At 38.6% G+C, this 11,734-nt stretch overlaps 3 protein-coding genes across 4 annotated transcripts; 2 read left to right on the top strand and 1 right to left on the bottom strand.

The window, feature by feature from the left end:
• Positions 1 to 74: 74 nt before the first annotated feature.
• zfyve27 (zinc finger, FYVE domain containing 27) lies at positions 75 to 5,196 on the top strand. 2 transcript variants are annotated; one of them, XM_077719060.1, is made up of 13 exons: positions 75 to 527; positions 1,071 to 1,312; positions 1,711 to 1,781; positions 1,850 to 2,036; positions 2,153 to 2,248; positions 2,332 to 2,444; positions 2,528 to 2,646; positions 2,896 to 2,967; positions 3,294 to 3,314; positions 3,468 to 3,609; positions 3,691 to 3,737; positions 3,818 to 3,899; positions 4,320 to 5,196. In XM_077719060.1, the coding sequence occupies exons 2-13, from the start codon at positions 1,080 to 1,082 to the stop codon at positions 4,388 to 4,390; spliced, it is 1,254 nt and encodes a 417-aa protein (XP_077575186.1). In that variant the 5' UTR covers positions 75 to 527; positions 1,071 to 1,079; the 3' UTR covers positions 4,391 to 5,196. The 2 variants fall into 2 exon arrangements, with proteins under 2 accessions (XP_077575186.1, XP_077575187.1); XM_077719061.1 differs by lacking the exon at positions 3,294 to 3,314 and having other exon boundaries at positions 76 to 527.
• A 257-nt stretch (positions 5,197 to 5,453) lies between these two features.
• Positions 5,454 to 7,949, bottom strand: LOC144198169 (uncharacterized). The gene is made up of 2 exons (XM_077719058.1): positions 7,711 to 7,949; positions 5,454 to 7,571 (listed from the first exon to the last, which is right to left on the bottom strand). Exon 2 carries the CDS (start codon positions 7,504 to 7,506, stop codon positions 5,773 to 5,775), a length of 1,734 nt encoding a protein of 577 aa, XP_077575184.1. The 5' UTR covers positions 7,507 to 7,571; positions 7,711 to 7,949; the 3' UTR covers positions 5,454 to 5,772.
• golga7ba (golgin A7 family, member Ba) lies at positions 7,360 to 11,240 on the top strand. The gene is made up of 6 exons (XM_077719062.1): positions 7,360 to 7,660; positions 8,591 to 8,626; positions 9,671 to 9,796; positions 9,888 to 10,040; positions 10,120 to 10,221; positions 10,321 to 11,240. The coding sequence occupies exons 1-6, from the start codon at positions 7,568 to 7,570 to the stop codon at positions 10,402 to 10,404; spliced, it is 594 nt and encodes a 197-aa protein (XP_077575188.1). The 5' UTR covers positions 7,360 to 7,567; the 3' UTR covers positions 10,405 to 11,240.
• The last annotated feature ends 494 nt before the right edge of the window (positions 11,241 to 11,734 follow it).

Below are 11,734 nucleotides of genomic sequence, written 5' to 3'. Positions count from 1 at the left end.
GTCCAATTTGTTGTGCCATGTGATTGGCTGGCAAGCAATTCAGGGTGAGAAAAAAACGCAATTATTGGAGCATGGAAATTTTGCCTTATAATCTGAATAAAAACACTGATCAGTTGATTTTCCCCCATTTTTTGTATTCCACTTTTTCTTTTAATCTCATTTAAAGTCATTCCGATCTGGGATCGACTGTGTTGGTCAAGTGAAACATTTCAACGATCGATTGCTCAGCCTAGAATAACAGGAAACCACTATTGTTGAGACCGATCGCTACCACAGCTAACAAGACGAATTAGCCAATCGCATGCATAATATCTAGTCAAAAAGGCTATATATTGAACTAAGTCATCGCCATATGTTGTTACTCTTGCAGGAGGCTGCTGTCATGTTGTCTGGTTGGATGAAATATGAAGTGTTTTCATCCACCGGCATTATTACATTGGCCGGGTTTACTAGTGTCGCCTGAGCTTCTTCTGGCCACTTCAGAGAGTTCTCAGGGGTTTGTTTGGACACGTAGCTACTAGATCGGGGTAAGATTTATCTTTATTTTGCTGTTTACATCATTTCTTGCAGACTATTTTGATGGATGTCAATATCACGCGCTAATACTGCATCCAATTTCTCCATGTCACAGGACTGATTACACTATTACATTACAGTAATGGTAGTTAATTAAAAAGAAGGTATATTTAGTTGTCTGCTTCATTTAAGGACATGAACTGCCACATCTGTGGGTCAAAGTGTCATCTTGTATTGATCTCAAGATGACCCAAAACAATCCTTGTATTTTATCCTGTTTAAAAGTCAATGACATTGTTGACATTTCTTCCCATTTTGCATTTTCTTTTGAAGAGGCTAACACATGTTTACAAGTCCTGTGTTCTCAAGTGTGTGAACCTCAAATCATAAAGAGTGATCGCATGCATACTATGACCTATTTCATATCACCATAAGCTGCTGCCAGTCCAATAAAGCTGGTATTACCAGCTTGAAAAATACAGTTGAAAAAAAAAGTCAAACAGGAGTGGCATCATAACTATCCTTAATTATTTTGTTTTCTTTTTAATGCACAGGAAGGAAGGATGATACACAGTACAACGGCATCACATGACTCTTACCAGGGTGCAGTGGAAAGAGGGGAGCTGGTGCACACTATATCCAAGGAGACCCTGGGGTCTCCAGATGCTTCCGAACTGGGAAGCCCCAGATCAACATTGAACTTTGACCTCCTCAACATGGTTGTGTCCTATAAGAGAATGGCTCTCTTTCTGGAGCCAATTACAGATGCTATAGAGGTGGCCCGCTTCCTGCTAGGGTGGGTATTTGTGGTCAAACCCAAATCAGACTGTTGACCTTGAATTTATTACAATTTGAAACATTATCCGTAAGAAACAGTAGGATTTTTCTACATTGAAACTGTCAGTATGTACTGACATATTTGGGGAGTAACATTTTAAAACAACAAAAAAGCCCATTTAATTTCCACACAAAAACTATGACCTATATTTAAGTGCATTGTGTCTTTAAATAATATTGAATATAAACTCATCCTTATTTTTATGAGCATTTTCATTTTCACTTTAATGCCTATGAAGTTTTTATTTAAAATTTTCTTTCAAATCAGATTTTTGGAAGTTAAGATTCCATTGACTTTAAAGGTTCTCCTCTTCAATAACAGAGAGATATGTAAAACATATTTTATTTATTTTTCAGGTGGAAGATGCCCTTTCTCTCGCTGCTCATTTGTATACTTCTCAATGTCTTCTTCTGCACAATTAATGAGGGTAAGTCAAAGCTTCATCTTTTGGCATTGGTTAACACTAATTTCCCACTTGTTCTCCTTTTTTTTCAGTGGGTTGGTTGTCAGTCTGCTTGGTGGTTGTCACAGTGCCTGCTGCCCTGGGTTACCTGCAGGACAGGTGCTGGGGCAGAACCACAGAAGTGGAACGCCAAAGGAAACACTTTCACACTGTTCAACGGCGAGATTTGCAGACGGTACACCTCAGTAAACAAGAGGCCATGCTTGAAGTCAAAGACCTGTAAGAAAAATGACATTATCTGATTATAATTTCAATGTCATTTGGTAGTGTGGCTCAGAACGCTTGTATGGAAGTAGGATTTCAATTAATCTTGGGGCCATCTTTTTGATCCACAGCTTAAAGCATCTGGATGAAATGCTGTACAAGGCCTGTCAATCAGCAGAACTATTTTACAAGGTCCTGTACTGGGATGATCACACCATATCATCAAGGTCTGACATTCACAGATGTTCTTCTCACCTTACATGATGAATATAAATGTTGAACATTAACATCACCCCAATTCTCTTTCCAGGTTCTATGTAGGATTGTTTACAGTGGTGTGTCTTCTCTACCTCATTCCCATTGGTTGGGTGATTGCTGGCTTGAACAGTACCATCTTCCTTTGGAATAGAGACTTCCATAGAGGTTAGATCAACATTAAACGTGGATAAATGGTTTTAAAATTTATATGTGAGGGGAAAACACTTGTTTTGTTTCTTGTGTTGCAGTTTTGTTGGATCTTAAAAAGCTTCTACATCTCAGTCAGGCTCCCACTTTGGAGGGAGTTTGTGAGGAACATCAGCACAACAGTATAGTGGATAGAACACCCACACCAACCAGTCTTGATGTGAGGGACATTCTTGTTATCATATTATGGACAAACTGCATATGTTTGTAGACTGTTTTGACGCCTTTTGTCACTATTACTGACATTTTTTGTGTTATTGGAGATTTCTCGAGACATATTTACACCAGAAAAGTCCATAATTGGCTTTATTTTGCCCGTTTTTTTTTGAGTGCGGTTAATTTTCACTTTGCAATTTTTGGGAACAAAGACATTTTCAAAGCCTCTAGTAATTAACACGCTTTCTTGCAGGACATATCACCTGGCAGTGTCGAGGAAGCGGAAGAAGCTGAGCCTGATGATGAATTTAAAGATGCAATTGAGGTATTGAACATTTCCAGTACACATTTACAGTTATCTATTTGTGTACTGTTCTATATGTATTTAAAATCCTGGTGATTAAAAAAAAAACATGAAAATGATGTCATTCATGTTCACATTTGCCTTTACGCTGACATCAGGACAATTCCATTTCTCTGCAGGTTAGTGCGCTAACACTTGATAAGCTTTGTGGTTTATCTTTCACGTATAATTGTGTAGACTGACCAAGTTTTACTGAGGATTCCTTTTAGAAGCTTGTAGTATGTTTGTGTTGTCGTAAAGTAGCTTGTGTTCAAAGTATTTTTTTTGTTGTTCTTCATCCTGCAAAGGAAACCCCTTTGGTATTATTGGTAAGTGGATTTTTCTGTACTCTCCGTTCATAAAAGGTTTGTTTTCATGCCATTTTTGTTGTGATGTTTGAACTTTAACTTAAATTTGGTTGGTGGTGTTGCAAATGCAATTGTTCATTGTCAGCTCTCATCTTTCTGCTTCTTCCTTTCTAGGAGGATGACGATGGCCCAATTGGGCCTCCTGAGTTTGACACCATTTCGGAAAATGGTCTCCTGAGTCGTAACGAACCCATACGCAGCAAAGTGTCAAAGCTGACTGAGAAACTGCGCAAACGATATCCCACTACCAGTGCAGGTCAGAGTGCTGCCAGAAACAGTTTTGAAGCAGTTGTGACAATCATACTAAAAATAGACATATTTTTTCCTCTTTCCAAAGGCAACTGTGCTAACTGTAATGCTGTCTTCTCTGTACTGAAGAAAAGGGTGAGACATAAAGAAAATGGATATTGTGTACATTGTTTTTAGTGACATTACACGTATCAATACCTCTTTTTGTTTTGCAGAAGAACTGCAGTAATTGTGGCAACAGCTTTTGTTCACGATGCTGTTCTTTCAAAGTGCTGAGGTCTTCCATGGGGGCCACTGGTAAGCCCAGTTAAATTGAAACATTTTAAGGTTGGCCGTCCAATTTATTTATACTGTGAAGACTTCATTTTGACTAAATCAAACATTTTTCAATATAGTTAAAAGTAAACAAACAAAAAACACTACATTTCCTTATATACAATTCCTTTTTGGAATAAATCTTTTAAAATATGTTGATCTTTTTCCCAGTTTGGTTTTAAAAAAAATACATTTTAAGAACAATATACTGTTTTTGCATTTACATTTTTAAAAAATGGATTAAATATATATTTAACTAATTAAAAGATAAAATAATTACAGTATCGCTTCCTGATAGCTTCCCCCAGTCAAAAATAATTGGACGTCTCGTGCTGTCAATGGTAGCCAATAAGTGTATTATGAAAAAAAAAAAAAAATGACAGCACAATGTTTTTTTTCCAGCTCCAGAAGCCCAAAGAGAAACTGTGTTTGTTTGCGCTGCCTGCAATTCGTCGCTCATCAAGTTACATTGATGATGCTGGCATTGTGAGCATCGCTGGGTCGTTCACAACTGTTTGCTTCTCCGCTCGCAACATATCGAGTGACCACCAAACCCTCAACACAACCGTCAAATTCCTCTTCTTGCCTGGTTCTATTTTCCCCATCCTGGTGTTACTGGATATTTGAATCCCTTTTTGTCTCTTTGGTGAGCAGAGAGAAGTGGAAGAATGCCTGAAGATGAGGATAACAGGGGCTTCCGGGTGTTGTTTAGAAGATTCATGGTCTCAAAGTGCTAAGACTGACCACCACCATGATCAATTTTGAACGTTAAAAATGCTGCTTTTTCACTGTAAACTTTGAAATTGGAGTTCACTTTGTTTATATTTGCCACGAGTGGCATGCAGTCTTGGGGAAGGAAAATATATTTTTAAAGCTAATTGTTTCATTTGAACCAGTATGCTTTTACTCATACCATTTGAGCTTTTTAAAATCTCTTTTTTTAATTTTAACTGGAGTTATTTGATTGGAAAGGGCAGCTGGGTCAAATATTAATCTGTCTCCCATTCTTACAAGCAGGACTTAAAAGAATGAATGTGATGACATTCAAATTCAATATTGACCCGAGATGCAATGATGTTTTAACCTTTACGCAGGCACTGATGATTGTATTTGTTTGCTTTGCTTTGTTGTAATCACTTAATGTAATCCTTTCTAGAGCTAATATATTTAATTTAAACATCGAGAAATACGATTTATTTGAGAAATCATTGTCATGTACTTATTTGTTGCATCTTTTACCCTGAAATTATCCATTGTTGAAATAAACAGTCAAATCCTTTGTATAGTTTCGTTGTTGATGACAATGCACCATAGCCAAAATGAAGAAGGAACATGCTTATGAATGACTGGAAATGTATTGTAATTTTTTAACACTTTTATATAAAAAATAAAAAAAATGGTCAGACATGAGCTAATTAATCTTGATATATAAGACATTACATGTGTTTAAATTTTTTAAATAAAGACTTTCTTTGACAAGGCAATGCTACATATATGCTGAAATGTACATAGTGCAACTTAAATATATATTAAAACATACTGCTTATATGCAGTTTGACACATTGAATTACCCTGAAATAGATTCCTAAACAGCACTATTGGTTTCACTAATGTACTTGTGGGAAATTACCAAGATAGCATACAAAAGAGGCTTCATAAACCAATTTAGTGCACTTTTTTTTTGATAAAAAAGGCAATTTTAATAGAACAGAGCATCACAAATGATTGAATTGGTGAGCATAATAACTCTTATCCACAAGTCTGAAATCAATTGTCTACACAATTAGAAATGAACAGTTTACTGAAACATTCAGCTGAACTTTATTCAAAGATTTTACACAAAAAAACACGTCAATCACTTGAATAGGAATGTAACATGATGGTTGTTTGCAAGGGCAAACTTGTCCATGACTTTCCTGTTGAAATCCACCAAGCCCTGAATGAAGTGATTTTCATTTGAAAGCATGCAAAGTGCATTTAATCGGTCTTTTCCAAACGTATTTTTTGCTAGTGTGTGAATCCTGTCCATCACAGATGGATTCCTATGAGCCTCAGAGGACGGCATAGGAGTTGCAAGGAAGATGTTTAACAGAGTGCATGTTTCTGACAAGATCTCTTGGAGGCCAGTTTCAGTAATTGTCTGTAGTAAAGAAAGTGCTGATTTTCCTGCATAAAGCTGATTGTGTTGGTAGAGCACGCTCAGTTCACTTTGTAATTTTTCCTTGTTTTTAAGCGCCGATGGCCACAGTTTGATGGCACAATCGAGTTGAGAAACTGGAAATGCAGCTGCAAATTTGGGGAAAAGTGAACAGTCCACTAACTGCGACGCAATGAGATAGTCACTGTCAGAGAATCGGTCTTTAACCTGCGCAATCATGTTGTCACAAGCATCCTGCATAACTTGAGCCGTGTTGCTTTTCCTGCGCTTGGCTTTGGCCTCGCCAGCTTGGTCGGCAATGGTGTCAGCTCTCTCTTTCACCTCCTTCACATTGTCGATGAAGTTCTCTACTGCGCATCTCACCACTGAGCAATCGATCTCTCGGTTCTGCAATATGTTCTGAAGAACGTCCACTTCTGGCATGACTTCTGCGAAGAAATGCAAGAACTGAAGGAATGTGGGGTCTTTCAAATGCATGGATAGACCATAAGCCTCACTAACGGTCACATCGTCCCATCCCGGCTGAGTACGAATACTGTCCAAACACTCTAGTATGGCAACCTGACTGTCCCAAACGGCGTTTATGGTCCTGCTTTGGAAGTTCCAGCGGGGTCGCTGAATGTTGTTGTAGGACACCTGAGCCAGGGCAGATGTTCTGGTGGGTGAAGTGAAGAAGGCCGCAAAGCCAGCTAGGTCGGAAAAGAACACTTTGAGCTCACGGATTCGAGCTGCACAGGCTTGCTGCAGGGTAGCATTTAACTGGTGGGAGTAGCAATGCACAGATACAGCGTTGGGGTATCTTAAACTCATCAATGTTTGGACGCTGATTTTGCCATCACTCAACATGGTGGCTCCATCATAGGTTTGCGCCACTAGTTTCTCAGTCAGCCGCAAGGGCCCCAGAACTTGTTGGATTGCTTCAGAGAGGCCGAGGGCCGATTGATCCGTGACTTCGACGAACTCCAGGAATCGCTCGGTTGGAATATTGTCCACTACGTATCTCAAGATGATCACTATTCGAGTATTGAGTGACAGGTGTGTCATTTCGTGGACCTGGACACCGACAAATTGGGTCTGCTGCAATTGTTTGCCTACTTCTTCCCTGTAAACTTCATACATACAATCCAGGATCTCATCTTGAATAGTGCTTAAATCTAATTTAAAGAAAGGCTGGGAATGATAATGTCTTTGGAGTCTGGTGTCTCCATCACACATGGTCTCAAATATGCAGTTAAAAAGGGAGGCGTTTAGTGTGTCATCATGACCCTGCAAACCCATTTCGCACTTGCCACAAAGTTTGACACAAGTGATCAGTCTGTCCAGAACATAACGATTTTCCTCGGTTAGTCGGTTGTGCTTCTCAATAGCGAGCCGATCGGAATCCTTGATGGGGTTTTGCACAGGGGGAAGTCCGAGTAAGCCTAAATTCATGGCACATCGCAGGTGAGATGAGGAGCTTTCATGCTTGGCCGACCTTTCAGACAGATGTTTGATGTCTTTAAATCCGATCGACGCCCAAACAGAGTCCAAACCACCGAAAAGGATGCAAGGGAAACAGAAAAGAGCACGTTTATCTGTGCTTGCAGTAAGCCATTTCCTCTTTTCAAACCAGTCTTGTTTAAAGGTGCGGGTTACCATATCTCCATATTGTAGGAGGACAAAGTCTTCAGGTCTGTGAGGTCCTAAACGTTTTATTTCCAACTGTTCTTCCAAAGGCAATTTATTAAACCTTGTGCACAACAAAAAGTCTACATGGTTCATAATGAAACTTTTGCAAACTCAATTTTATCTGCAGAACTAGCTGATGCATCAATAATCTTTGCCTATTTTCCTTGCACTGGTCTTCTTCTGATATTTAGTCTTTTCTGCTATTCACTTCTGCTCTCTACTGGTCACAAAGTGTTATTCCTACTTGACATCGATAATGTAGGAATATTGCATGACTCGTTTTGGGAAATTAACGCTTTAAAGAGTAAATGAGTATTTACTCCTTTTCTGAACTGCGTATCCTCACAAGATTCGTTGGGGGTGCTGGAGCCTATCCCAAATTGACTTAAGGCAACAGGCGTGGGACACCCTTGGATTGGTGGCCAGCCAATTGCAGGCAAATGAGGATGTATTATTAAAATTTGCTTTGCAAACATGGTCTACTTGACATATTAATAATATTGTAGTATAATATTATAGATATTATATTTTTATTGTGACAGCTGGGCGTTTTCTTTGTTAAAACCGAATCAGATAACTGATATCTCAGCCCTAATGACTTTTTCCACATGGAGGTTTGTAACTCCTTTATAGTAAATGCATTCATTATTTTAATTTTTATTTTAAATCCAAAAGCCACACCACCCTTAAGAAAATATACGTCCTTAATAATGACAGCGAAATGAAGGAAAAAACCTCGTTGTCTTACATCATTGGGATTCAGTCATTGTCTCAATAAATAAAAACATATATCAGGCTGAATCCTGTGCCCCACCCCCATTATAATCTGTCCCATGTCAATCATCAGGGCACACGGGACTCGAACAGCAACATGGCGACTGAGGTAAGACTTGCACAATGTGCTCATCATTTGGCTTTATAAATGATTCACTATATTTGTGTACACCATAAGTACCTGATCATCAGAGTCCTTGCATGGCATGTAGTAAACTAAACACGGTTGAAACCAACCAGGCTACACGGGGTCTAAAACCATCCTCTTGATACCAAGCTAGTTTTGTTCAAATGATGATGCTTTTTGTTTGTTTGTGTGTTTATTCATGTCTCGATTAGCATTTTAACTCGGATGTGCTAACATCTCAGGTCGAATTAATATCAAGCATTTTTATTTTGTTGGTTTGTACAACCAAATAATCCGATGAAAGTGGGCGCATGCCGTCTAGAGCCTGTTCAGCACCATGGACAGAGGCAGTGGCATTATCGCTTATATTTCTTAACGGAATAACGGGACGAATATAAAACAATATTATATCAGCTCTATAGATCATCGCACATGTTTTACACCTAAAAAAAGAATTCTAATGGCAGATCATGTTACAAAAGTGGATAGACCGGTTAATAGTGAAATCTGCCACCTAGTGGTAATACATGTTCTGTCTGCCACTACGTTTATGTCATGACCAATATATTAGATACCAAATAAACAAGATATTTGTTCCAAGTTTACTCATTCTCTTACACCCATTCCCAGTTAAATGGATTTGAGATCTTTTACGGTCAATTTCAGACTCCCCCTCCCCACCCACAGTGGCCCACGATGACTGCTTTAGACCTATCTATTTACTACTAGCATATCCAATACTGGGAATCTGTCCAGCGCACTGTGATGCCTGTGTCTCCTATATCATCCTACACTTTACAAGACCAAAACAACATTGACAGTTTGCACACAGTACTACTGAATTGGCGAAATAAGAGAAGGGAAGGATCTTTCTCCAGGGAACTCTTTAAAAGATGATGCCAAGAACATGGTGTTAATGTTAAATACAGTTAGCATTAAAATAGTTGACTATGGGTTTAAAGATTAAAAAAAAAGATTCAAAATTGTATTATTATGTGTCATGATGTTAATCACTCTTTTCCCTAGTTCCACAACCTACAGGAATTGAGGCATAGTGCGTCCCTGGCCAACAAAGTCTTCATCCAGAGGGATTACACTGAAGGCACCACTTGCAAGTTCCAGACAAAGTTCCCTTCTGAACTGGAGACCAGGGTGAGATCCTGTCATGTCTTTATAAGCACATCCCATTCCAGCATGGAGTCCATCTTTCATGTTTAGCCCACTGTGTCACCCCCGTGTGCAGATTGAGCGGACTCTCTTCGAAGACACAGTGAAAAGCCTGAACAACTACTACAAGGAAGCAGAGAAGATCGGAGGCCAGTCCTACCTGGAAGGCTGCTTGGCCTGTGCTACAGCCTATCTCATCTTCCTCTGCTTAGAAACGCGATATGAGAAGGTATGAAGACTTCTCAGTCATTTCTTTTACTCCACTTAATCATGTCATATTGGTAATTTGTACTCTGATTTTGTGGCAGGTATTGAAAAAGATTTCCAAGTACATTCAAGAGCAGAATGAAAAGATCTATGCTCCCAGGGGTCTTCTTATTACTGATCCCATAGAGAGGGGAATGAGAGTTGTATCCTTCCAATATATTCATGCATGGACATGTATACCAAATGTTGTTATTAAATAGGGTTATCTTGTACCGCAATCCGTCTTTAACAACTTTTCCCAGATTGAGATTTCTATCTACGAAGACAGGGGCTCCAGTCGATGCAGCTCTGGGAGTAGTTCTGTGTCCAGCAGCACAGCACGATGACTGGGTTCTTCAGACAAAACAATGTCCCCATAATCACTTTTAACCCCGAGAGAACAACTTTGGAAAATCTGAACCCTTCTGATCCTTGTCTTCATGGCTTCCATTTTTTCCTCATGTCTACAGAATGCCGTCTGAGATGTGTTACATTATTTATCAGGCGTTGTGAACATGCATCATATGCACTTTAATACTTTGTTGCAATGCATGAGATGAACAAAAATATATTGCCAGTTATTCTGTATTCTTTGAGTGATACGTCATCTGGAACTTGAAATGATGGAGATGTTTTAATACCACAATTTTAAAGCTCAACCAAATTGAACCTACCAGAAAGTACTCAACAACATTGATCAAATCCAAGTCCAGATGAAGAGAAAATCACTACAATGTCCTCCTGTAGCAGATGAATTTCATTCATCCACATATGTAATGTAGCAAGTCTTCCATTTTCCACTCATAAAGCCTATAATTAACAAAATACACAAAGATGTAGTAAGAAAATACCAAGCTCTCTCTTCTTGAGATCAACTCTTCCAAAATTTGAATTATGCAAGGACGTAGCAAAAAGAAGTAGATGAGACTAGTCATAGTACCAGTCAAATAGTCTTCCTGAATCTTTAGTCATGTTTTGAATTAGACACACAGTATGCAGAAATAGTTGACCAAAATCTCCTAAGAGAAGTATTTGCCAAACAGGAACTGATTAATTTAAATGTTTTAACTGTGTTGGTGACTTTTAATGCAAATGAAAACTTTGGTGCAGCTTATTGTTTGATACACATGGTGATGAAATGTTATGACGGGTGTTAAATAAATACAAGGTAATCTCAGAGGTATCCAGTTGCCTTTATTTTTTCTGTTGAAATAAAAACTCTGTCAATATCTCTTCACACCGGTACTAAAGCAGAGTAAAAACACTTAGACAGTGGAACAAATGAAGGTCCTGACCTGGAGTTGTACCCTCAATTTCAGGACTGTGAGGCCGACACGCTAACCACTTATCCATGGGGCCACATGCTCCTGTTTATATTTGAACTAGAATTGCTGGAGAGAAGTAGAGTGTAAACGCAAATGGTTTGAATTAAAATGGAATAGTATAAATTAGGACGCACCTGTCTAAATGAGTAATTCCTTTTTGTTAGTATTTGAGTACAAATTTGACCCAAATTTAGAGGATATTTGTGTACGAGTCTGCCTTATATTCTATTTTTGCTGCCTTTGAGGCCTCTCAGATGTGCCAGTATCATTTTATGAATCATGCAAGGTAAGTAAGACATATTTAGTGTGTTAAAAGAGTTTTATGTAAGGTTTAAAAAAAAACAATAAAAAC

The sequence above is a fragment of the Stigmatopora nigra genome, chromosome 6, assembly GCF_051989575.1.
Source record: "Stigmatopora nigra isolate UIUO_SnigA chromosome 6, RoL_Snig_1.1, whole genome shotgun sequence".
Lineage (NCBI taxonomy): Eukaryota > Metazoa > Chordata > Actinopteri > Syngnathiformes > Syngnathidae > Stigmatopora > Stigmatopora nigra.
The sequence above is the reverse complement of the archived record's forward strand: the minus strand, read 5'-3'. Positions and strand labels throughout refer to the sequence as shown.